Source organism: Pipistrellus hanaki (assembly GCF_964339955.1).
Source record: "Pipistrellus hanaki genome assembly, chromosome: 11".
In the NCBI taxonomy this organism is placed as follows: Eukaryota; Metazoa; Chordata; class Mammalia; order Chiroptera; family Vespertilionidae; genus Pipistrellus; species Pipistrellus hanaki.
The window spans coordinates 33730700-33755361 of NC_140513.1; the positions used below are offsets into that span (position 1 = coordinate 33730700).

A 24662-nucleotide genomic window follows, 5' to 3' on the forward strand; every position below is an offset into this window, starting at 1 on the left:
ACAAAATACTAGAATAAAATTTTGCTGGGGGAGGGGGGCAATCTTGGTTTCCCTATTTATCTGTTTCACTCTTTCTGTGTCTTTTCTTCCATATTATTTTGCATTTCCCCAATTTCCCCAGCGGTCACCCATAATTCAATCTTCGTCCAGAAGGGTAAATTCGATTACTTGGCTGTTGAACATCCTGTGCCTTTTCAAAAACAAGAGGACGGAGTGAAAAAAATAATAAAAAATCAAAAATCCCCCAAACAACCTCAATGGCATGAAAAGTTGGAAGCTATCAGGAGGAAGCTCTTGGAAACTTGGGCAGCTCCCTCCACCCCCCCCCCCCCTTTTTTTTTTTTTGCTTTTGCTCAGGATTTAGATTTCGATGTCCAGCAACTTAGTGGACTGTTTCGCCTATGAGTCGCCCCCCACCCCCACGCCGTGACAATTTCTTCTCTTCCCTATAGCCGTTCCCCCACGATCTAGTTCATGCACCTTATTTTCTACTACTGAGCCGGGGTCCGAGGCGACGCCAGACACTTTCTAACCGAATGACGTTTTAGAAACAAAACCGGGAGAGAGGACAGAAGTGGCTGCGGCCCCGCGAGCACCTCGGCCGCCCGCCCGCCCGCCCGGAGCCGCGACGGCGGGGCCCGGGCTCGCGGAACCGCATCCCGAGGCCGCGCTCCGGGGCCGGGGGGCTGAGCGGCGGGCAGAGCCGCCATATTCCTGCCTTTCCACTTCCCGGGGCGGCAGGTTGGCGGCTCCGGCAGCGCGTCGGCGGGACCCGGCCCCGCCCCGCCCCGGGGGCGACCGTGACCGCTGTGCCTGCCGGCCCGGCCCAGCGGAGGGCGCGGGCGCGGGAGGCGCCGGGGAGCCCGCGGGGCCGGCCCTGCCCCGGAGCGGTGCGCGCGGCGGCGGCGGCTGCGAGCCCGGGAGAGCCTTCCAGGAGGGGCCGGGCGGCACCGCCTCCCGCTCCCTCCGCCTCCTCCCGCGCCCATTCTGCCTCTCCTCCTCCTCCTCCCCCTCCTCCCCCTCCTCCCGCCGCCGCCGCCTCCCTCCCGGATCTGTGCTCCAGTTCAGAGAAAGAAGAAAATGTGTGTGTGTGGCGAGGGGGAGGGCGCGCTCTGAGCGCTCGCTCCGCGCCTGGCAGCCGCGGCCGGGGGAGCGCGCCGGCGGGGGCGGGGCGGGGCGGAGGCGGGAGCGGCGGCGGCGGCGGCGGCGGTGGGCGCGGGCAGGGCCGAGGGCGCCCGGGAGCCGTGTCGGGCTGCGGGCACCGGGGAGCCGTCGGCGGCCGCTCGCTGCGGAGACGCCCCGGTGGATGTGCTCGCGCCGCCCGGCGCAGGGCGTAGGGGAGCCTCGGCGGCGGCGAAGGCGCGGGGGGCGAGGCGGCCCGCCCGTGGCCGGGGAAAGAAGCCCGGGCGTCTGAGCGAGGCCGGGCGCGGCGGCCTTTCCTCGCGCGCCCCTTCTCTTCTCCTCCTCCCCCCAATCCCCGATCCAGCGCCCGTGGCCGCCTCCGGTGCCTGCCTCGCTCCAGCCGTCGCTCCTGCCGCTCCCCCGGCCCCGGCCGCGGCCCCCGCGGCGCTTCCCGGAGCTCGTCCCGGACGGACGCGCGCCCGGCCGGGCGGCGGGGTCTCGGCGGCCGCCGCTGCCTCCGGGGAGCGCGGGCGGGAGGGTGTGTGTGTGCGCGCGTGTGAGCAGGGGGTGCCGGCGGGGCTGCAGCGGAGGCACTTGGAAGAATGACTCTGGAGTCCATCATGGCGTGCTGCCTGAGCGAGGAGGCCAAGGAAGCCCGGCGGATCAACGACGAGATCGAGCGGCAGCTCCGCAGGGACAAGCGGGACGCCCGCCGGGAGCTCAAGCTGCTGCTGCTCGGTGAGTCCTGCCCCGGGGCCGGCGGCCGCGAGCCCTCCCGCCGGTGGACGCCCCCCCACTCGCCACCCCGGGGCTCCCGGGGCAGCTGCCCCAGTGGCCTCCGCCCCTGGGAGCTCGGGGCTGGTCATGACCCTCCCCCGGCGCGTCCCCGGGGCCCCTACCCGCACTGGTTCGGGCGCGCGCCCGGTGACACGGACAGACAGACAGACACAAGCACACACACGCGCGCACGCAGAGGGGTCGGGCTGCCCTGCCTCGGGCCTGGGCTGGCTGGTGCCTTCGGGTGTCCCTGGGCGCCGTGCATTCGGGGTGCGCCTTCAGCGGCTGTGAATCAGCTCAATGGCAAATCGCTTGGTGGGGCTTCGGTGCGGGGCTGGCCAGGTGGGCGGAGGGGTTGAACTTGCAGTGTCGTGGCCGCGGTGCCCCGTGCGATGGTGGAGTGGGGAGCTGTGTGTGTGTGTGTGTGTGTATGTGTGTGTGTGGCCCCGGGGTGCCAGCGGAGCCAGTGCACGTTGGGGGATGGCGTGTGGCGGGGGTGGCCTGTGTGCATCCATTATGTGCGTCTGGGGTCCGGCCGGGGAGAAAGGCGGATGGAACACGGTGGACAGACTCGCGGCTGGATTCTCCCAGGAGCGGCGATGAGGGCGCCCGGTGGCGGTTCCTCCAAAAGAAAGGAGGCTTATGTGCTGGAGGGCGGGGAGGCGAGCCCAAATATGTCACGCAAGTGCTATGCGCGAGCCACCTGACCGCCGAGAGGAGGGACCCCAGAAGAGTTTCTTGCCCAGCGGATGGTGGCAGGCATGTTGCTCCTCTGCACCATTCTCTCCTGATTGAGGAGAGGGACAGGGGAGCGCGGTGCTGTGTGTGTGGTTGTTGACAGCGACTGGTATCTTTTGTTTCCTGAGACAACCCAGATGTAGGCCTGCAATCACAATAGTTACGACTGAAAACCAGTGTAGCCTCTTAATTGCGCTCCTGGAAACAAATAGAAACCTTTTGTTCAAAACGGACAGCATTTTAGTATCTCGGCTAGAAGCAAAACGAGAAGTGCACAGCACACATTTCCCTCGAATCTCCTAAAGCACATACCATGCTTCCTTAACACTTAAGTTAGCAAGAAAATGTTGGTTCTCAATTTAGGAATTCTATTGATTATTATCTCAGAGAATGTTCAGAACCAACCATCAGGGTTCCCATTCAAGCCAGTGTGACATAACTGAGTTATTGTGGTTAGGAAGAGCAGCCAGCTTTGCAGTTACAGGCCTGAAAAAATGCCTGCACTTGTGTCCAGTGTGCTTGCATGTATAATAGACATGTTTCCCAGACATTTTTTGGAAGAAAAGAATGGCATTGTCAGTTGGGATTTGAGAAACAGGCGTTTTCTTTCTTATCTTGAGCATTACATCTCTTGGTTCAAGGACCCAGTTGTCTTTTGGACGAAACTGCTTATGTGCTGGATCACTTACAAGCAGAAACAAAATATAACGATCACAAATAGTTGCCAATGGTTACTTCGCATGCCATGCTGTACGTCTTCATTGTGAAACCAAGATTAGATAAATGTGCACATGCTTATAAAGAACAGAAAGCAGAGGGCTGGGTAAAAGAGTGGGCTTTGGGAAATGAAACCAGAGGTGGGGAAAATGCAATGGGGGAAAAGGAAGATCTTTTAATTTTTAATTTTAATATTCCTTTTGGGCTACGTCTGATGGCTGAAAGTGCTTTCTGAATTCGTGCAGTTGAGAAGAACATAGGGCAAGAAAGAGGTATAGAGTGTTTACGTGCAGGATTGAGGGAAAAAAAATGTATTTTAGAGACACTTAAGAACAGTGTTCTTTTTCTTCTTCCCTGTTCACAGCCTTTACTTGTTTCTGTTTAGCTTCGAAACAGTCGGTTGAGGTCTCTCAAGCCCTCCCTGTTGCCTGAAATGTGACAGCTCTGGGTTCCTAGCAGCTGAGTTAGAGCCCGGTGGGTTTGTCTGTCTGAGGGCCCAGGTTTCTATGTTTAGGGGGGTATTTTGGGGAAGTACACATATAGGGATGCTTCATCACATACTGAGTATTTAGATAACATACTGTGCTTTAAAAAATGAACTTGGAGATAGAAAAAAACCACACAATTAAATCAGTTTTACTGCTAATGTCAGAATACTCCCCCCCACCCCTTATTAGATACTTGAGTAGGGTTTAATATTGCCCCACCTCGGCCCCCAAATGTAGCCTACTAGAAGTGGTAGAAAACTATAACTTCCAGTTAGCACCTAAATTCATTAATAACATGTAAAAATCATACAGCTTTCTATTAGAAATAGGATGCTTAGACATCATGTAAGATTTGCTACAGTTTGATATTCTAGGCATGTTGTTTTGTCATATAACTTCCACAGCACCTATACTATTTATATATTATAGTAAATGTTATATACTAAATGTAGGTTTTTGCAAGCGTGTGTGTGTGTGTGTGTGTGTGTGTGTGAGAGAGAGATTGATTTCAAGATTTTCTTCAGTCCAGGAGAGAAATGAACAAGGTTGATATTAACAAGTGATGGTATTGGAGAGAGGTTTCTTTTGAGAACTCTGTACCTGCTGCTTTCACGAGTTTTGCTGTTCCTTCACTTTTTTAAATGATACCTATCCAAAGGAGGTTACAGGATGTATCATTTCACAGTTGAAAGAGTCACCGAAACTTTCAACTAGTTTATTTAAATCGAGGAATCACCCTTATATTGAAATAAAATTCCTTCAACAATTTTAATGGAAATGGATTTATTTGGCAGGAAACCCTTGCATTTGTTCACTTATTAAATTTTATATGTTAACAACATGGAGAAATTAGAAAGGGAAATAGTGATTATCTACCTAAATGACAGGATAGCAATAAAATTTGGGCTATATTGATTCATACCCAGTAATTATGACAATGTGTCCCAAATTCTGCAGTAGTTACATATTTTGATTTTTTTATTCTTTAAAAAAAAAAATGAACCCAGAAACCTACCACCATAAAATATATTTAATTCTGAATTATTTTCTTGTTTCCTTAAATGTAATAATTTATATTTGTATTTATTTTCTTTGACAACTTTGAAAACTTTTTTTTCTACTCATGTGTGCAAAGGAATACTTTAACTCATTGAAATGTTTCTATACTTTCTTAGTGTAAAGTATATTTTATTTCCTTTAATTGATTAATAGTCATGAATATTGATAACTAAATATTTCTATTGGTGGTACATAGGACACACTACAAAATATCAACATCTTTAATTCTGGATAAAAGAAGTGGCTTTGATTGTCTGCTTCTAGACACAGGTATTTATCCTGGATTTTTTATTTTTTATTTTATTCCTTGAAGATACATTCTATTTCCTACCTGTTCTGATTTTACATGCTTTTGAAATCTTTACTCCTCAGATCTTAATTATTAAATATGAAGATTTACAAAACATTTTTATACATTGGGTTCCACCTTTTGAAATCAGGCGTAGTTTGGGCCAGTCTTAGATGGAAGAATATATGTGCTCAATATCCTAAATCAATTACATGTGTAGTTTTCTTCCTATTCTGGACTGGAGGCTTATAAAGGTAGGGACTGTGCCTCTATTGGTCTCTATTAAACCCCAGTTTCTAGGATAGTATCAAACTTTCAGAATGCTCTTAATTAGTATTTGTTGAATAAGTAAAATTATGACCTTCATGATAGAAATTGGGACCATAAAATAATGAATAAATTATACAGACATGGGGATATGCAATGTTTTCTATCTATGGCAGATAAATTCATGTTTTTTGGTTTTTTTTTTAAACAAAATTGTATGTATCTTTTTGAGCCAATTGAATATAAATGCATTCCAGGCTAGGAAGTGTTAATATACAATGTAACATCACATATCAAAGCAGTGTGTTACAGTACTGTGCTGGGGGCATTTGGGAACAATAGCCATGCTTTAAGCATGAAAGTTAAAAGGAAGAAGAAAAAAGAAGCCATTCCATGTCTTGATTCTTTTTTATTGTGTAGATTCAGAAGCTAGTTTAACCCTGTCAGCTTTTGGCCATACACTTTTCTCCATGACACACTCATCAGAATACAAGTGGTGACTGGACAGATTTTTAAGATTTACGTACTTGTCAGTGACATGAGGAGAAACACATTGTTGAATGTAGAATTTTGGCAATTGCAGGTAGAAGAACATTTTAAATTTGAGAGGTGCACATTTGCGCTGAAAACTGCACAGAGCAAGAAGGGACCTGGAAAGATGGGAAGGCGCTGGGTGGAAAATTTAGATTGTATGGAGAGCTCATTCACACAGGGCTGGGTGCAGACACTCCCTCCTGCCCCTCTGTAGGGTTCGCTGGAGGGAGAAGAATGGGGATGTTGATTGCCTGAATTAACCTAGAGGTTAGTGGCTGTCTAGGATGCCCACTCAGAACCACAGGATGAAAGTGCCCTTCTAAGCAGCCCCCATGACAGCATCTCTCTGTAAACACCAAAATATGGTGTTTATGAGGCTGCTTTCACACCACACCGGTTTTATTTTTGCTACTCTTTGAGCTTTTAAGGGTTGAGTAGGTTTCTAAATGTCAGGATTTATTTGGACTCATTTCCTCTTCCATTTTTTTTTTTTTAAGAAGTGCTTATAGTTTATATCTGAAAAGTGAAGTGGGAGCATCCCTCATGCAAACCAAAACTGCAGCTGACTTTTAACAGAGCCTTTCAAAGTAAGATTTTTGCACTGAATTCCTTGTCTAGAGCTGAATTCCTTGTCTAGTAGCTGTCAATCCTGTACTTAAGTTATTTCTTCATATGGGAACCTTGGCACAAATGAAAACCCTACCGAACGGTGAAATCATCCCATGTATACCTCTTCAAATATCTTTACATACATTTGGAAAGGAGAACCGGAAGAACAATTTAGTGGCCATTTTGTTTATTACTACAAATACATTTGCTAGTCTCTTTTTCATTAAAAAACAACAACAAAACACCACGCAACCCAGTCGCACTTTACAAGAAGTGATTTATGCTCGTGCCTGACAGATGCCTATTACATGTAGTTACTGTTTTTATGACAGATGAGTTTGTAAGGACCTGAGACCGTTTTTTTTTTTGCAGTTGTGAGGCCGCCTGCTAGGCTAAACTTAGCAGAAAAAAGGAACAGATTTTTTCTTCAGGATCCAGGCAAACTTACACTTGAAAGGAAATGAAGATGGTCGCCCAAGGGTGATTTTATTCCCGCATTTACATTCATTTTTCTTTAAAGGGAGGTTATCCGTTCTGTTGGTATTAATGGGAGTGTTGACTGGATGTTGTAGAGGGGAAACAAGGAGCCCAAAGGGTACATCTTGGAAGAGAGAAGCCATTTTAAGAAGGTTAGGATTGCTTTCTCCCCAAGATGGGCCGGGGATCTGTTTCCTCCAGGCCCCTCTGTCTTGGGTTGAGGGGAATACAAGTGCTTGTAGCAACACATTTAACGTCTAGCTTCCTAGTTGGACTGGAGGGCAGTGACATTTTTTCAAAAGGAAACTTTTATCATGGCTTGTCGAGGCAATGTTAAGATCTTTGCAGAATTAATCCCAGGGAAGTGTGACATAGCAATAGAAGGTAAGATGTGTGATTGCTGGTAATTAAGCCTGTGGCAGTCACTGGCTACAGTAAACAGGGAATGTCTTGTCTCGTTCCGCCGCGTGGAGTAACATTAAAGAAAGCGCTATTATCAGGCCCAAACACTATTTTGTGTGAACAGCTGTTACTAATAAAATTATAGGAAATTGTTCAACAATCCCCTTTGATTTGTTGCGTTACTGATATGTACAGAACTGTCTGATTTCTCAGCTAACATGCAGTAAAAAGGATCTGAACATGCTGTCGAAAATGAGATCATAAATCCTAGGTGGTCATGAATCTGGACTTGACAAACGAAAGCAAACATCCATAATTGTGATGCCTGGAACCACGAACTGAATTTGCCAAATAGCTCTGGGGTTGACCCTTATGCCTAGCCGTAGTTTTGGAAACCAGTGCAGAATATTTTGTTAAAAGCCTTCATGGCTCAATTTTAAGAACACGATGAGTACTGTTACTTAAAAGTAAAGTTATGAAGAGATTTCAAATATTCAACAAACACTTGCCCGTTATTAGAACATAAACATTTCCTCTATTTTTTTTATTATTATTATTTTTTTAACCAGGCATACCATAAGAAAGCTGCATCTAGAATGCTGGTCAAATGAACAGATATTAAGTACCTATTCGGTGCAAGATCATGAGACACTCCTTCTTTCTTATTTGCCAACAGGAAAGGCTACAAGCACTTTTCACATTTCTTGTTGTTTCACAGTTGACGCCCTCAGACTGACATGTCCTTCTGAGTATTATTATCCTTCCTGGCTCTGGCTTTTCTATTGGCTCTTGATACAAAGAAAAAGACAAAATAATCTGAAGGCCATTGTAGAAGCTTTCCGGGGATTACACAACTGGGGAAGCAGATGATTTGAGAATTTGAACTCCTGAGTTATACATGTGTGAGTTCCTCGGAGTGGGTCACTATCGTGCCCCCCCATCCCCCCCTTTTACTGTGAGAAACTATTAATGACCACTTACCCTAGATTGGTAGCTCTCTGGAGGCAAAGACAGTGGCTGTTTTTTCTTTGTGCCTCAATGTAGCACAGCGCCTGGCTGGGTTTACAAATATTCTGTTGTCGTAATTGGGGGCCTATGGGACCAGAGGGTGGGGGCAGGTGGGCAGCTGGATTCCCAGCTGGAAGAAGCGAATTTAAACTTCTTGCTTTCTTCCAATGGGCACCATCCATATGCCCCCCTTTTGCCCCGCACCCCCTTGCTGTTTTGTGGGCCACCTGGGGCACGGTAAAAGGAATTCTGTTTTAAAGATGAAACAGAAATCCTCTTTGTCTCCTTCCTGCCTGCTTCTCATTCATGGAGGAGAATGATTCATTGGAACATTCTGACATTGTTTCGGGTTGAAAAGCCAATAGCGTTTATCAGGCAGTTTGAATGGAAATAGGTTACACACACAAGTCCTTTGAAATTTGAAAATTCCACGCACCTTTATTACAAGATTAATGTTGGATTGTGAGCAATGTATTGCTTTAGAAACAAAATAGTTGTTTCAAGGGAGTCTATAATGGGTTGTGATGTGGTTAGGGACTACGGTGTTATTAGTGTTCCTGACACCTCCCAGATGGGAGCAATAATTGACCCACAGATGAAAGAAAAAGAGCCGGAGTCAGACTTTTTTGGCTCTGTTGCAGGAAGTGAATAGTGATGTTTAGGAAGATATTCATGCCTATTTCTAAGAGATAGCCTCATGTTTTTCCTTTTGGAGATCCAAAATCATGAAAATACTTGCCTCTTCCAGAATTTCAGATTTTTTTTTTAAATTGCCATCACTTGCTAAAAAAATTGAAATATATATATATATATATATATATATATATATATATATATATTGCTTTCTTATGTTTTAAACACTTTTTTTCATCTCTTTTATTTTTCTTGTTTCTTTTTTATGTTTTCTTTTGCTGAAGTGGCAGCAGGGTGGTAGATGGTGACATGTATTTCCTGGTAACTGGGTGTTTCTGAGAGACATGGCTCAGTGCCTTGCCCACCCGTTACTCAGTCTTCTGTCTGCTGCAGCACCCCTCCTGTGTGGATACTACCCGCCCATTTACTCTTTCATCATAGCTTCCTCAAGCCAATGCTAGGAGGGGCTCCTTGGATCTTGCGGTGTGCACATTTCTTTAAGATTTAGGGAACTTCCCAGCTGGTGCTACTTTCAAACATGTGGCTGAGCTGGTGAGAGGGCAATTGGGGGCTTGAACACATTGACAGAAAGACACTTGTGCTCTTGGGAGATGATTAACTTTCTTCGGCAACACTTGGGTCTGCAAAACAAAGAATGCTGCCATTAAATAAGAATGTAATTCTCTTTCCTTTTCTGTGGGAGGGGTAGGACTGGGACTGGAGCTTGTTCATGACTGCCGGCAGGGAGTTAGTGAGCCCTGCTAGGTAATCTATCCTGGGCCTCTGGGTTTCAAAATAGGATGAAGCGCCATTTGCTAGATGGGGAGAAAGTGCTGAGGCCTGTGTTGAGCAATCGTTCAGTTTCCTCATTTAGTGACTTGAAAGTCCTCATCTCAGTGGCTTGAGAGCCTTAAAACATGTAGTTGTGTTTTCATGCAGATAGGGAGGAAGATATCATCCGGGATCTTTGCTTTTGTTGTACCCCATCAATCTGAGTTGTTGTTTTTTTTAAGGCAAAGATACAATGATTTCTTCTTTCTCTTCCTCCTCCTACTCCTTCTCTTCTTCTTCTTCTTCTTCTTCTTCTTCTTCTTCTTCTTCTTCTTCTTCTTCTTCTTCTTTCTTCTTTCTTCTTTCTTCTTTCTTCTTTCTTCTTTCTTCTTCTTCGTTTAATCCTCACCTGAGAATATTTTTTCATTGATTTCAGCGAGAGTGGAAGGGGGAGAAGGAAAGGGAGAGAGAGAAACATCAATGTGAGAGACACCCTGATTGGTTTTGTCTAACCACACGCACCTCAACCTGGCCTGGGATTGAACCTGCAACCCAGGTATGGGCTCTAGACTGGGAAGTGCCCTTGACCAGGAATGGAGCCCCACCTTTCAGTGGGTGGGCAGGTGCTCTATCCACTGAGCAACATGGCCAGGGCCCAGTACTATTGTCTTGGCACATGAATTGATATTTTAGGGCCTAGCCTTTTCTGAGCTCCTGCATTATATCATACTTTTTTTTTTTTTTTTTTTTTTTTGGCAGATGGCAAATACAGTTTTCCTCTTGTCCTAAAGAGCTGACCCATTTCCTATGACTTGTTCTAATAATACAGGATGACTTTAATTCTTGTTTCTGCTTTGCCCTTCAGAGAATGCCAGGGTAGTTGTTAAGCATTTAACTCTCTTGTTGCTATGTTGTGATACATATTTTTGAAAATTGGTAAATCCTGCAAGAACAGTGGCACACTGGCTTTGTGAAAGTTTATTTGGCTAAATAATTAAACCCTCCCATGGTCCTGCAGAGTGGCTTAGGCATGTTTTTGCTAAAACCTGTAACTGAAAGGCGGTCAAGTACTCCTGCTCTACCTCTCTCTATCGTTTGTTCCTTTACTGTTTCTATGGAAACTTGTAGGATGAAGAGATTGGATCAAATCCAAGGGCCATTTGAATTTTGGAACGTACCCTGCTTCCCCTCTGTAGCTTTGGTCATGATGGTCCAATCTCTGCTCAAACTCACTCCTCGAGGGGCCCCAGCCCCACCCCTCTCCTGAAGTGATGGGATGTCTAAGGAGGCATTGCGGGGGGGAGGGGGGGGGGCCACGGGCTCCTCCTGGTCTCCCTCCCTCTCTTCCTTTTCTCTTTGGGAATAAATGGTGTTTGGCAGGCAGCTCCAGCCCCCTGGGGAAGAGCTCTGAGGAGGAGGGATGGCTCGCCCCTTCTGCTGCCTGGAGTGCTGCTGATAGTTTCACTGCCATCCCAGGGAGCTGTATCAAACGCCCGCTGTCCTATCAGCATGGGTCTCTCGCTTCCTGCAGGAAGGGCAACATCCTGGGGGGCGCAAGGGTGGAGCCCAGAGGCTCAGTGTTCACTCCTAGCTCTGGCCTGGGAGTTTTCTTAGACACCCTTAGGCAGCTACCTGTGACTCACCATTACTTTTTATTTATTATTTTGTTTTAATTTTATTTTGCTTCATTGGATTTTTTTGTAAGCAATGTTTTACATTTGCTTACAAAGAATCTCCGCTGCCCAGGCTGTTGCTGCCAGTTTCGGTGAGAGCAGGTTGGCCCTTTGGGCCTGGGCACTGTGAGTGCCTCATACCCTTCCTTGGAGCACATTTGGGGGACTGCTTTGTGTTTGGAACCTTTAGCTCTTTTTTCCCCGGGCCTTCCGGAAAAGATACAGAATTAACCCTTGGATGGACCATTTGTGTCCATTTCTTCATTTAGTATTGTGTATTTTTTTTCTTGGGGTTTTCATTGAAACCAGAAAAACAATATTGACACATTCATAATATGAACCAAAGAATTTCATACTTTTTTGATTGTTTGTAAATATCTATCTATCTATCTATCTATCTATCTATTATCTATTGCCATGACCTCTGAATTGGCCTCAGTTGTCATGGTCATGATCAGAGAAGCTTTAAGAAAGCAACTCCCTGCCCTAGACCAATTGGGCTGCGGACTAAAGGGTCCTGATTTGATTCCGGTCAAAGGCACATGACTGGGTTGTGGGCTCAATCCCCAGTAGGGGGCATGCAGGAGGCAGCCGGTCAGTGATTCTCTCTCATGTCATTGATGCTTCTCTCTCTCTTTGCCTCTTCCTTCCTCTCTAAAATCAATAAAAAAATATTTAAAAAAGAAAGCAACTTCCTGTCTCTTTTATAAAATATTTTTTATTTTATTTTTTAATGTGTGTGTGTGTGTGTGTGTGTGTGTGTTTAAGTGATTTTTGGAGAGAGAGGAAGGGAGGGAGAGAGAGAAACCTTGATGAGAAAGAAACATCCTGGGTCGGCTGCTTCCTGCACGTCACCTACTGGGTATTGAGCCTCCACTCGTGGGCATGTGCCCTGACTGGGAATCGAATCAGCGACGTCTTTGTTCATGGGTTGACGCTCAACGACTGAGTCACAGTGGCCGGGCTCTTTTTAAAAAGGAAAAATTTAAAACATTTACTGACTTTAGAGATAGATTGATTTGCTGTTCCACTTATTCGCGCATTCACTGGTTGATTCCCATATGTGCCCTGATTCCCATATTGTACCCACAACCTTGGCGAATCCAGACAGCGAACTGAGCTCCCTAACTAGGGTTTCTGTGTCTTTTGTCTGTATTCCAGAGAAAGGACTCTATGACCAAAGAAGGAACAGCGAGGCTCTCCCCCTGCTCTTTCTGAAAGAGCTACCGTGTTGTAAGTCCCAGTTCTAGGGGAGGAGCCAGGCAGGTGTTTGGCATCCTTTGACCCCTACTCTGCTCTTGGCACTTGGCCTTCTCATTATCTTATCAGCCTCAGGCTCATTTGCCTTGATTTCAGATTTGGAGTTGGACAGGTGCAGGGGAAAAAGAACAGTCACAGGCGAAGGAACGTCGGGGATCTAGTGGGCCTTGGCAGGGCCGAGGGTGTTGTTCTAGGACGTTGGTGCAGCTAGAGGAGAGGTGCCCTGCAGGTCGGCCTGGCGTCTTTGATCAGGAAGAGCCAGGCAGTGCAGCTTCCTCTTGTCAGCTCCACTGCCCGGCTGCGTTTCTTTATCATTGTCACATCTACCCTGCCCTTCCTCTGTTTCCTCTCCCGCAGCTTGCTTGCGTTGGGAGGTGAGTGAGTGTAGAAGCCTGGGTCATACGGGAGGAGTTTTGTTGCATGCCCTCTCCGGTCCTTTTGTTCCTTGAGGTGGTTAGACAGACTAAGCCCAGATATCACGTCAAGCAGTGTCCTGAAAACCCCCTCACAGAATAAAAAGAAAATTTACAACACGGTTCCATTGGCCACTCAAACTGCCCCCCTCCCCCCACTCCTCCTCTGCGGTAGAAATGCATCTATTACTGGATTGAGAACTCCGCTAATCTGGTGATAAGTTATTAGAATGTCTCTGGAGAGATTCTTGTCTAGGAAGTCTGCTTCCACCTGGCTGGCTTCCTCCCACAATAGAGTGCCTTTCAGTTGCCCAAGGCAATGAGTAGATAAGTAGTATCATGAGATATTCTTGCCAAGTGGAGTCATACCCAGGTGGAGTATGTAATACGGGCATACGTTGGAGACATTGTAGGTTTCGTTCCAGGTCAGCTCAATAAGGGAGTTTTGCTGGTGGAGGGTCTTGTCTTCAATTTATAAAAATAAAAATAAAAATATAAAGCAACATCTATGAAGCACAATAAAGCAAAGTGCAATAAAACAAGGTTTAGAAGTAGTTTATAATTTTTAGCTGAGAAAGACCCCCCTCTCTATTGGTTGTGTTCTCTTAGGGAGCTGTATGCTTTCTGGGCTATTACATCCAAACCCAGGGATTGGACTCTTTTCTCAGATTAGTCAAGGTCCCTAAAGCCTACATCCAATTATGAACAACATTCAAAATGGGCTACATTTGTTTATGATAGAATTGACATTAGAAAATTGCTTGTCTCATAGTGTAGGCAAATATATTTTTAATAATTTGAATAATTCTGAGTAACTTGAGAGTACTGAAATAAAAGATACTTGAAATTAATCTCTGATTTTATTCCCAAACACTTCCTAATCGGTCAAGAACTAATGAGTTACCATAATGCTAGCTCCTCTGGGTGCTAAGCTTGGATCAGACTAGGTTTCTGCAGATGCAAGGGCCTCGATGTGTTCAAGGCCTAAGGAAGAGGATGTCATCTGAACATTCATTCTCATTTCTCCTATTGTTTGTTGGCTCACCATCTAAGATGTTATCCAGAGCCATTAGAAGTAACTCAAAAGTGTCGGGCACATAACATCTCCTGTAATGGCGGTTTCCATCAGTTTCCCTTCTCCTGAAAGAAGATACCTAACCTGTATATTGCTTGATCAGTTTTGGATAAATTATTGGTATTTCCTTATCCACACAATTCTTGGCAAGGAGTTGCATTTTAATGGAGGAAATCATAGGAGATATTCTTTCTTTCTTTTTAAAATATATTTATCAATTTTTTACATAGAGGAAGGGTGAGAGATAGAAAGTTAGAAACATCTATCAGCTGCCTCCTGCACACCTCCTACTGGGGATGTGCCTGCAACTGAGGTACATGCCCTTAACTGGAATCAAACCTGGGACCCTTCAGTCTGCAGGCCGACGCTCTATCCACTGAACCAAACCAGTTAAAAGATATACTTTCTTTATATATATTATTCTTTATATATAATGTATATTGTATTTTATTCTCTTTTTTGGAATGAAATAAGAGCATTTGCAATATATAGCTTGTGTTATGCTTGCTTTCTAAAGTAGTAAAAAAGTTAAATAATAAAAAAAACTGTTGTATTTAATAGACAAAGTTTGAGAAAAGAAGTGTTCATATTCTTCCACTTACGACTTTTCTTACATTCTCAAGAAAGATACCGTTTTCCTGTTGGCCTTTGAAAGATTGACAGCCCATTCTGTTGAGCACAATTTTTTTTGTTGGTGTTTTCTCAGTGATTGTGAAATTTTACACATAATGCAATAGTTTTTTTTTTTTATACAAAGTTTGAAGAAAAGGATTTAAAACTTATTTATAAACTTATCCAAAATATGCCAATCTAATATAAGGAACATTTTTTAATATGTTCCTTTTTAGTCTGTTTTATTTTTATGTTTCTTGTACAGGTCTAATAATTCTGTACAGTTTAACATTACATAATAAGTATTTTCTGTGTGGCTTGATAAATTTAATGTCATGTTAATATTTGGAATTGTTATGGAATGTTCTACTAGAGCATATATGTTGAATTGCTTGCTTATTCTCTTTTTTTGAGGGGACATTTAAGTTTGTCCCAATGTTCTTGCTTTCAAAATAATGCTGTAATGAAGTTCTTGGTGGAGAAACCATTTTTTAAACACACACACACACACACACACACACATACACACAGATTAATACACAGGTTATTTCTAGGTCAGAGAATATGAAAAATTTCATGACTCTTGATTACACTCACCTAAAAACCTTTTCCAAAATGATTGTATATAATTTGAAGCATCATGAGCAATAGTGTCAGAATATCAATAAGTGAGGCAAAAATGGTTCATAATTATACATTTGCATTTATTTGATCACTAGTGAGAATAATCATTCTCCCATATATTTGTTTCTACTTGAATTTCTTGTTTTGTAAGTTGTCTCTTCATTTCCTTTGCCTGTTTGTGAGTCTGAAATCACAAACAAAATTAGCCTTTTAAAAAAATATATTTATGGCAAATAACTTAAACCCAGTCTGTTATTTTTCTTTTTCTTTGTTTGGTATTATTTAGTAAAGAAGTTTTTAATTACTTTGAAGTTAAATCACTTGTTGGTCTTTTGATATTCTGTCTTAAAATAAAAATATAAATCTGTTTTATACACTCCCTGGAAAGCCAGATTTACTGCTATTGTTATGGGTAAAACTAGTTTGCATGTAGTGTTTACCCATCACTGTTGAATGATGCTTTTTCTTTGGAAATGAAAATGAAATACACATATAAGGTCACACTGTGACATTAACATAACATATGCTGTTCTGTATGTGACTGGCTTTTTTGGGTCCAGTAATATGTAATGAATATCTTTCTATGTTAATATCCATCTTTTACATAATATATTTTGGCTTTCCAGTGTTCAGTGTAATTTTTGTTATCTCATTGTATATTGACTCCTACAGTGTGTGCTGTAGCTAGCTTGCATCTGCTTGTGAAAGCCGATTGTACACATTTCTTCTCAACTCTGCATTCAGTGACTTCATTTTGATAGTTTGAAATCAGCCATGATGGGAGTGTTTACACCACCAAAATTGTCAGATGCTACAAATCAGGGCTTCCCCTTCTTCCCGCAGGACTTCCTCACCCGATGACATTTCTTTTCATTGCTTTTTAGAAGAGTGGAAGGGCGGGGAAGAGACACACAGAGAAACGTTGATGTGAGAGAGACACGTGGATTGGTTGCCTTCCACATGTGCTCCAACCTGCAGCGGAGATCCAGCCTGCCACTGAGGCTTGTGCCCTTGACCAGAATTGAACCTGCCATCCTTCAGTCCTCGAACCCCCGTCCTTCAGTTCTTGGGCCAACGCTCTAATCACTGAGCAATTGGCTAGGCAGTACACCACCATTTATTCCTGATCCCTGTTGATGGATATTTAATTTGATTTCATAAACAAAAATTATAATCAGGGCAAAATTGCCCCATCAGATAAGGTCCTCAGAGTTAGGTCATCAGCCAAGTGATAGGCTTATTTAAAATTTTAATGCATATCACCACTTTACCTTTCAGAAAGGTTATACTGGTTTACTTTCCCACTACCAGTTTATGTTAGTGACTATTTCAGTTCGTCTCAACTATCATTATGCTTTTGTCAGTCAAACAGGGGAGAAAAAAGATCTTGTATTTATTAATATTGTTGGAATTAATTTTTATTACACAGTATTTTCTTTTCTGAGCTTCATATTTACAAAAATAGATTAAATGCCTCAATTTATTATTTAGTTAGATGTTTTAAAAGTCACTTTTAGCTTCAATTTTATTAGACGTTTCTAGAAAATTGGCTATTTTATCTGGAAGGAGTGGCCTAGCGTGAATGTCTTTAAGGAAAAAAGAAAATGGAATCAATAAGATTATATGACAACTTTGGCTATGTGCAAAATTGTACCAAAACACAAAATTTTTAATTGTGATAAGTCCGGTTCATCTATTTTTTTTTTCCTTTAATTGTTTGCACTTTTGGTGTCATATATAGGAAGTCAATGGTAAGTCTAACATCACAAAAATTTACCTCCATGTTTTCTTCTAAGACTGTAGTTTTAGATCTTATAGTTAGGTCTTTGATCCAGTTTGAGTTGATTTTTGCATATGGTGTGTGGTAGGGCTTTGACTTCATCCTTTTACAAGTGGGTATCTGATTGTTTCAGCATCATTTATTAAAAAAACATATATTTTCCCCTTTTGGCACCATTATTATTAATCTACGGTATTTTTTCTTTATTACTTTCTTTCTTGTAATTTCTTTAGGTTTATTTGGTTGTGCTTTTTTTTTTTTTTAAAATATATTTTATTGACTTTTTTACAGAGAGGAAGGGAGAGAGATAGAGAGCCAGAAACATTGATGAGAGAGAAACATCGACCAGCTGCCTTCTACCTGCCCCCCACTGGGGATGTGCCCGCAGACAATGTACATGCCCTTGACCGGAATCGAACCTGGGACCCTTCAGTCCGCAGACCGACGCTCTACCACTGAGCCAAACCAGTTTCTGCTGGTTGTGCTTTTTTATTTTCTTAAAATAAAATTCATAGATTATGGAGACTAATAATTTCTTGATTTGAATAAAAAGTGCTTTGACTATTTCTACTTGTTGCTGTATAGTGCTCATATCCTTTTTTTGCAGACATTCTAAACTTATGATTTTGCTTTTGATCTCTGAATTGGAGTTGTTGAAGGTATTTTAAAAATTTCCAAGTGTGATGTTTTCCCCAACATTTATTATTTCTTCCTGGTCTTACATCGCTTAGATAAGAGAATGTGTTCTGAAATGTTTTTGCTTTTTTGAACTTATTATAGTCTATCATGCAGTCAAATTTGGTTCTATGGATACATAAAGTATTATGTATATATAATAAAAACAAATATATGTAGGTTATTTTAATTTTATTGCTGTATTTGTGGTGAATCTCCATTATATTATGTTGTGATTCTGTCAAGTGTTGAGAATTGAGTTAAAGTCTTCATAACTGTAGTGTTTATGACACTTTCTACTTTTTCCAGAAATGCTTGCTTTATGTATGTAATTATGCTTTTGGGAGGTACCTAAAAAATGTCCATAAGAATTAAGTTTTCATCACTATAAAATTACCTTCTTATGAAAGATAATGCTATTATATCTTGAATTCAGTTTTGTTGGGTATTAATATAGCTCTTTTATTTCCATTTGCTTCTCCATTTATTTTTAATTATTCTTTATCTCTGTTACTGCTCCTCTCAGAGATTCTTCCCCTCCTCCACTCTGCTTTCTGCTTCTTCTTTTTTAAAATGTATTTTTACTGATTTTTTTACAGAGAGGAAGGGAAAGGGATAGTTAGAAACATTGATCAACTGCCTCCTGCACACCTCCTACTGGGTATGTGCCCACAACCAAGGTATATGCCCTTGTCCAGAATCGAACCTGGGACCCTTGAGTCCGCAGGTGGATGCTCTATCCACTGAGCCAAACGGGTTAGGGCTGCTTTCTGATTCTTTTGTTGATTTCTGGCAGTTCTCTCCCTCTCCATTTTCCCCCTTCCCCCCACTCACTTTCCTTTGCTGTTTGGTTAGTATTGTGTGTTTTTTTTTTTTTGTGTGTGTGTGTGTGTGTGTGAGTGTGATTGTGTGTTTTCATCTCTGAAAATTTGGAAGCTTTGTAATCTGCCTTTAATTTTACTATTGGTAGTCCACATAACTTTTAGTAGTAGTCTTCAAGTTATGTTTCTCAGTGTATTAGATTCAAAGATGAAATACTATTTAGTGTGTCCCTCCCACGTTCAGTGGAGAAATTTGTTCATCTATTACCAGGGGTTAGGAAACTATTTCTAGGGGGAAGGGGGCTTTTTATTTAAAGTTCCTGATAGTAAATATTTTTAACTTTTTAGGCCATATGGTCTCTGTTGCAGCTACTCAACTCTGCCATAAGTACTTTGTTTACGAATGAGTGTGGCTATGTTTAAATAACATTTTATTTACAAAAATGGGAAGCAAGCTGGATTTGGGACTCTGGCTGTAATTTACCAACCCGTCATTTATATTACTTTAATTCGCTGCTTTCCCTGGTGTTTCATTTGCAGGTTCTAATTTTTTTTTTTTTTTTTTACTCCTGTCTATTATAGACAAGTTAGCAATGCTATATATACTTAAACCAGTTCTCTAAATCTTAGTGGCTAATATTAACACATTTTATTTTATACCTATATTTTCTTTTCTTTAACAGTCTTCTCAGAGACAACCCTGAATGAGAAACACTCTTAAGAACAACATAAACTTGTCCATGGCTAGAGACATTTTTTTTCTGAAGGTTCAAGTCTACCCCTGTAACTTAATGATGGCCATTGAAAGGCTAAACGTACAGAAAACTGAAGTTATCTTAGTTTGAATATTAAAAAAGGATGTTTGTCAGAGGGAATGAGAGTTGTACATGCTGTTCAGGATTGTTTGCGTGCTCATTGTGTGAATCCGCATTTTGTCTATTCTGCTCTTTCAGTAATAGCTTCCCGACTTTCAGATTCCGTGAATGTGCTCTCCTAATCCTGGGGTGGTTTGCTTCTCTCCTTCCACCAGTAATCCCCTGCAGTGCTTTCTGTTCATCTCTGCTGGCATAAGGTTAGCATTTGATCTTGCAGCCTATGTGATATTTAGTATTTCAAAAATGATTCTGTAATGTTGCAGAGTTCATACATAGAGCTAATTTATTTTTACACTTCTAAAAACTCAATCCTTTGATTATTATACTCAATACCTGGGATAATCGTAGGTACTCATTTCCAGTTAAGCCTAAAGAAATTCATCTGAGTATTATTTTTGTCATATGTTACTTATTTATTATTCAGCTTTCAGAAATTAAAAAAATATATATTTTTAATTGATTTCAGAAAGGAAGGGAGAGAGAGAAACAATGATGAGAGAGGAAAATTGATTGGCTGCAACTTGGGTATGTATCCTGGTTCATAGATCGATGCTCAACTGTTGAGCCATGCTGATCCCATGCTGGGCTCTTTTCAGAAATTTTAATATTCTTCTACATTTATACCTGCAATTAAAATTACATATTTAGTATTAATTCTGCATTTAAATAAATGCCTATCACCAGATATTTCTTCTGTTTCTTTAATTTTATTCTTTTAAAAAATTGTATACTTTATTTATTTTCATTCACTTATGAGTTGATTGGTTTGTATTTTCAGATATATTTTTCTCAAAAAATCCTTGGATGGCATATTTTCTGAGTTCTTGTGTGTTTGAGAGTATCTTTTAAAAAAAATATATTTTATTAATTTTTTTACAGAGAGTAAGGGAGAGGGATAGAGAGTTAGAAACATCGATGAGAAAGAACCATCAATCAGCTGCGAGAATATTTTTTTTACAGCATTCACATATTAACAACTTGCGTGGGTATAGAATTTTTGGATTACACGTCTTTTCTATCCACTTTGCTTGCCTCTTGGTGGATGTTCCTCCATTGTGTCCTGTCATCTAAATTTAATAAGAAGAAGTCTGCAGCCAGCCTGAATATATTTTTCATGATTCATTTTTTCTCTTTGGATGTTTGTTTGTTTTGGATGTTTAATAACTTTACCAAATTATGCTTCAGTGTTTTCTATTTATTATTTATCCTAAAAACTCTGTACACATACATTCCATCTGTATATTCTTTTATTTTAAGGGTTTTTCCCAACTTATCACTGAATATTTTCTCTGTTCCCCAATAATTTTTTCTTCTTCTTTAGGCACACCCATCATTCATATATTCGATTTCTGAGGCTTTTTTTTTTTAGCGAAGCTGTCAACTTCCCTCTAATTGCTTAATTTCTCTGTTCTTTTCCTTGTGTGATTTGCTCTAACTCTTATCTGCACCATTGATTTGGCAGTGGTTGGCATAAACGTCAAGTGCTAACAAATAAGTTTTGGATGACTGAAGTATCTGCTCTATGTTTTTGATGCTTCAAATTCATTTTTTTAAGTTCTGCAGTATCATTAATTTTTCTTCTTATTTGTTAGCTGTGACAGTTTTCTATCTTACTCTGTTTTTTTTCTTTTTAATATCCCATTTTAAATAGTTCACATTTTCTTAAATTTTCTGGATCATATAATGCAATTATACTCTATCTTTTCTTCTGTTTCCTAGAGTAAATTTTTTAAAGCCTCTTCGTTTTCTTTTTTGCATGCTCTGTGCCTTGTCTTCATTTTTTTCTTAGGAATGTTCCAAATTTTGTCTGGCCCTACTGTTGGTCCAAAAATAGTGTGGGTGGACTCTCATTGACTTCCTTCCCTATTTGTCTTGGGTCTGTTTGTGTTTTTCCTTTAGCACTTGAGCTGGAGGGCTGGAAGGTGATGGTATATATTCTGTTTTTAGCTCTTTAGTTGTCTGAGTAAGGTGGTAGGGAGGACTCTGTGGCAGCGGGCATCTTCAGAGCTTTGCCGCTTCTTAATTTCGTTGTATTTTATAATCAATTTCACTTGTTCCTGCTCTCTTGGGTGAGCCAGGCACTTTGATGAGAGATCATTCAGAACGGTGCCTCACCGTTGATGAGATGTTTGTTTTGTGCATCTCTTGGGTAACGTGTTTCTCTGCGTTGTTAGACCACTTGGCCAAGCTGGCGTGCTGTTAGCCCTCTGCCTTGCCAGGTCAGAGGAACCACCTGAATCAGCTGGCTGTCTAGTTTCTTTTTTAGCTCCTCCTCTGCTGATCTAGGTGGGCACGGGAGTTCCCAAACAGTGTCGCTTGTTCTTCAAAGTCGGGTGGTACCAGGGAGTCTTTCAGAACCTTTGTCACTTGCTACCCTCTATACGTACTGCACTGTTTTACAGACAGCAGAGCTGTGCACAGACCCCCAGCGGATTCTTTTGGGTCCATTTGTATTGCTTCTGTTCTCCAAGTCCTTTGCTATTATTAACATAGATGAGTTTTTCTCCCTCCCCCCATTTTTGTACATTTTGAAGGATAGAAAGGAAGTTGTTATTGTTGTTGTTGTTTTTTAGAGCACTTTGCCTTCTTTCCAGGAAGTCTGCTTTATGAGTCTTGAGAATTATAATTAACACATGCGAAGTCTTTCATCGACAGTTGTAATTATAGAATCTCAGTTAACAATGTGCTTTAAAGTTCAAACTTGCTCCCCATAGTTGAGCCACCTCTATAACATCCCCTGGTGTACTGTTAGTTTCCCTGCCTCTACATTCAGTGGTGGAATATCATCCCCCGAGAGGAATTCTCTTTGGTCATCCAGATGTGTTTGTTGAACTTTTTCATATATTGAGCTGAAATCTGTCCTAAAAGTAGCTTCAGGTTGCATCCTTTGGAACCCACCTCTACTTTTACAAATAACTGCAGTTGGCCTCACAGCATGCCTAGGGCTTGCTTGCTTTGTGTGAAACATGATGTGTTCTTTCCATCATTTTTCATAAGACAGGTTTAAAGTCTTGTTCATTATCATCCTACTTGTTTTCTTCCTTAAAAATATACCCATAGCCGAAACCAGTTTGGCTCAGTGGTAGAGCGTCGGTCTGCGGACTGAAAGGTCCCAGGTTCGATTCCGGTCAGGGGCATGTACATTAGTTGCGGGCACATCCCCAGTAGAGGCAGCTGGTCGATGTTTCTCTCTCATCGACGTTTCTAGCTCTCTATCTCTCTCCCTTCCTCTCTATAAAAAAACTTAATAAAAAATATATTAAAAAAAATATATATATACCCATAGTGGGACCCAACACTTGAGGTATGGTTTTTAGGAAGGGAAGTCACATGTCTGCATCTTCTCCATGAGATCCCTGAAATCTTTGTCTTTATAAATCATCCCAAGAAATATAGCAGTTATGAGTGCGGTGGGCTTCTGTAACCTTCTCCACCAGTGTTCTTTTTCATTTACTTTTAATACAGTGTTGCATTTCTAGCCTTGTTTTTGACCTCTGGTTTTTGACCTATGACCTGCATATAGTCCTCTGTATTTTTGCATGTTCCTTTATCATGTATTTGCATGGATTTTTTTTTTTTTTTTTTCAATTGCTGAGAGTACTTATCCCTATTGAATTTCACCCTGATTCTGGGGGATCATCCTTCCAAGGTTTAAGGTCATTTAAACTTCCCCTCCCCCCCAACTTCTAGCATTCTTAGAAGCAAGTTAGATGAACCTATTTATTACAATACGATTCCACAGCCCACTATTGAATGTGAGTCTCCTGTCCATTCCAAGTCTTTGGTTAGTACTTTGTTGTTTACTTACCTAAAAAATATAAAGCCAAATCTATGCTACCTGAATTTGATCTTAATGTTTAATTTGTGTTGGTATAAAAGGGAATGGCGAAATCAGCCAAGAGAAGGCACATCTGCTCTTCCTTCCTCAACTGTGGCCTGGCCGCCTGTCAAAGAAGGAAGTCAGGGCGCCCTGCCTGAGTGGGGCTCTTTTGCATCACAGCATTTTAGTGGGGTGGGGTGGGGTGGCAGCACCCCTGACATTGCACATTGTGGGCGTCTGTCTGAATCTCTCCTTACATTCTGAACTTTAGGATGTCAACCAGTTTCTAATGGCCATGTTCATTGAGAAGGGAAGGAATATTTTCTTATTCCTTGCCCTCTTTGAGTTTTAATTTCCATGTAGGAAAAAGGAAAGTTTTGGGGGAAGCACATTTCATTTGGTGCCTATTTTCTTTACAGCTAAATTGGTTTAATCATTTTCCCCTCATTCCTATTCCCTCAATAAGGCGAGTGGTTCTTAAAGTCAACAGTCGGTGTGTAATTCTGCATCCCCTGCTTTTCAAAAGTTCATGTTAAGCCACTTTTCTTTTTTTTGAAGACCTACATTAGTACCTGTTTTCGCTAACTGAAAGAAATCCAAAGAGGAATTTTGCTTTTATGACAAAAGGTGAAAAGGGAAAACAGTGCTCAGTGTTTGCCTGGCAGTGAGCCCAGCCATTACAGAGACAGCCCGCACCCCTAGCAGCGGGAGTGACTCTGTCACGCCCCTTCCCAAAGCCACAGTCAGCATCAGGCCCCACAGCTTTCCCCTCTGTCAGTGCTTTATCTCCGTTTATTTTGTGCATTGATTAGCAAGGTGTGTCCTAAAGTATCAGACGAGCCTAAGAGAGCTTGTAAGGGTGTTATGCTTAGCGTAAAACTGGATGTAATTAAGCATTTTGATTATGGTCAGTGAAATAATGACATTGTGTGTGCTTTGAATTTGGGGTCTGAGAATGCTCAAAATTTATTCCATATAAACGAATGGTAATTGCTTCTCCGCCTCACTCCATTTTGGCTTATGAAAGGTCCGTAGGAACACTCTACTTTCAGGTAGAGAGGGAAGCCTGTACTCTATTTTACAGGATTTGACATCATGCTCACATTTTTACCAATTACATTACATTTTCTCATTGAGGAAATT

At 42.0% G+C, this 24662-nt stretch overlaps 1 protein-coding gene and 1 long non-coding RNA gene across 2 annotated transcripts in view; both read left to right on the forward strand.

Moving 5' to 3' along the window:
- The window catches only part of LOC311630442, a 930538-nt gene that overhangs the window by 351273 nt on the left and 554603 nt on the right, over window positions 1-24662 (forward strand). The gene's annotated exons all lie outside the window — the stretch shown is intronic.
- Window positions 1723-24662, forward strand: part of LOC311630436 (guanine nucleotide-binding protein G(q) subunit alpha) — a 263324-nt gene continuing 240384 nt past the window's right edge. Inside the window, exon 1 of the mRNA XM_084899433.1 lies at window positions 1723-1860. Within this exon, the coding sequence (XP_084755559.1) occupies window positions 1725-1860 (136 nt within the window). The 5' untranslated portion in view covers window positions 1723-1724. The remainder of the gene's footprint in view (window positions 1861-24662) is intronic.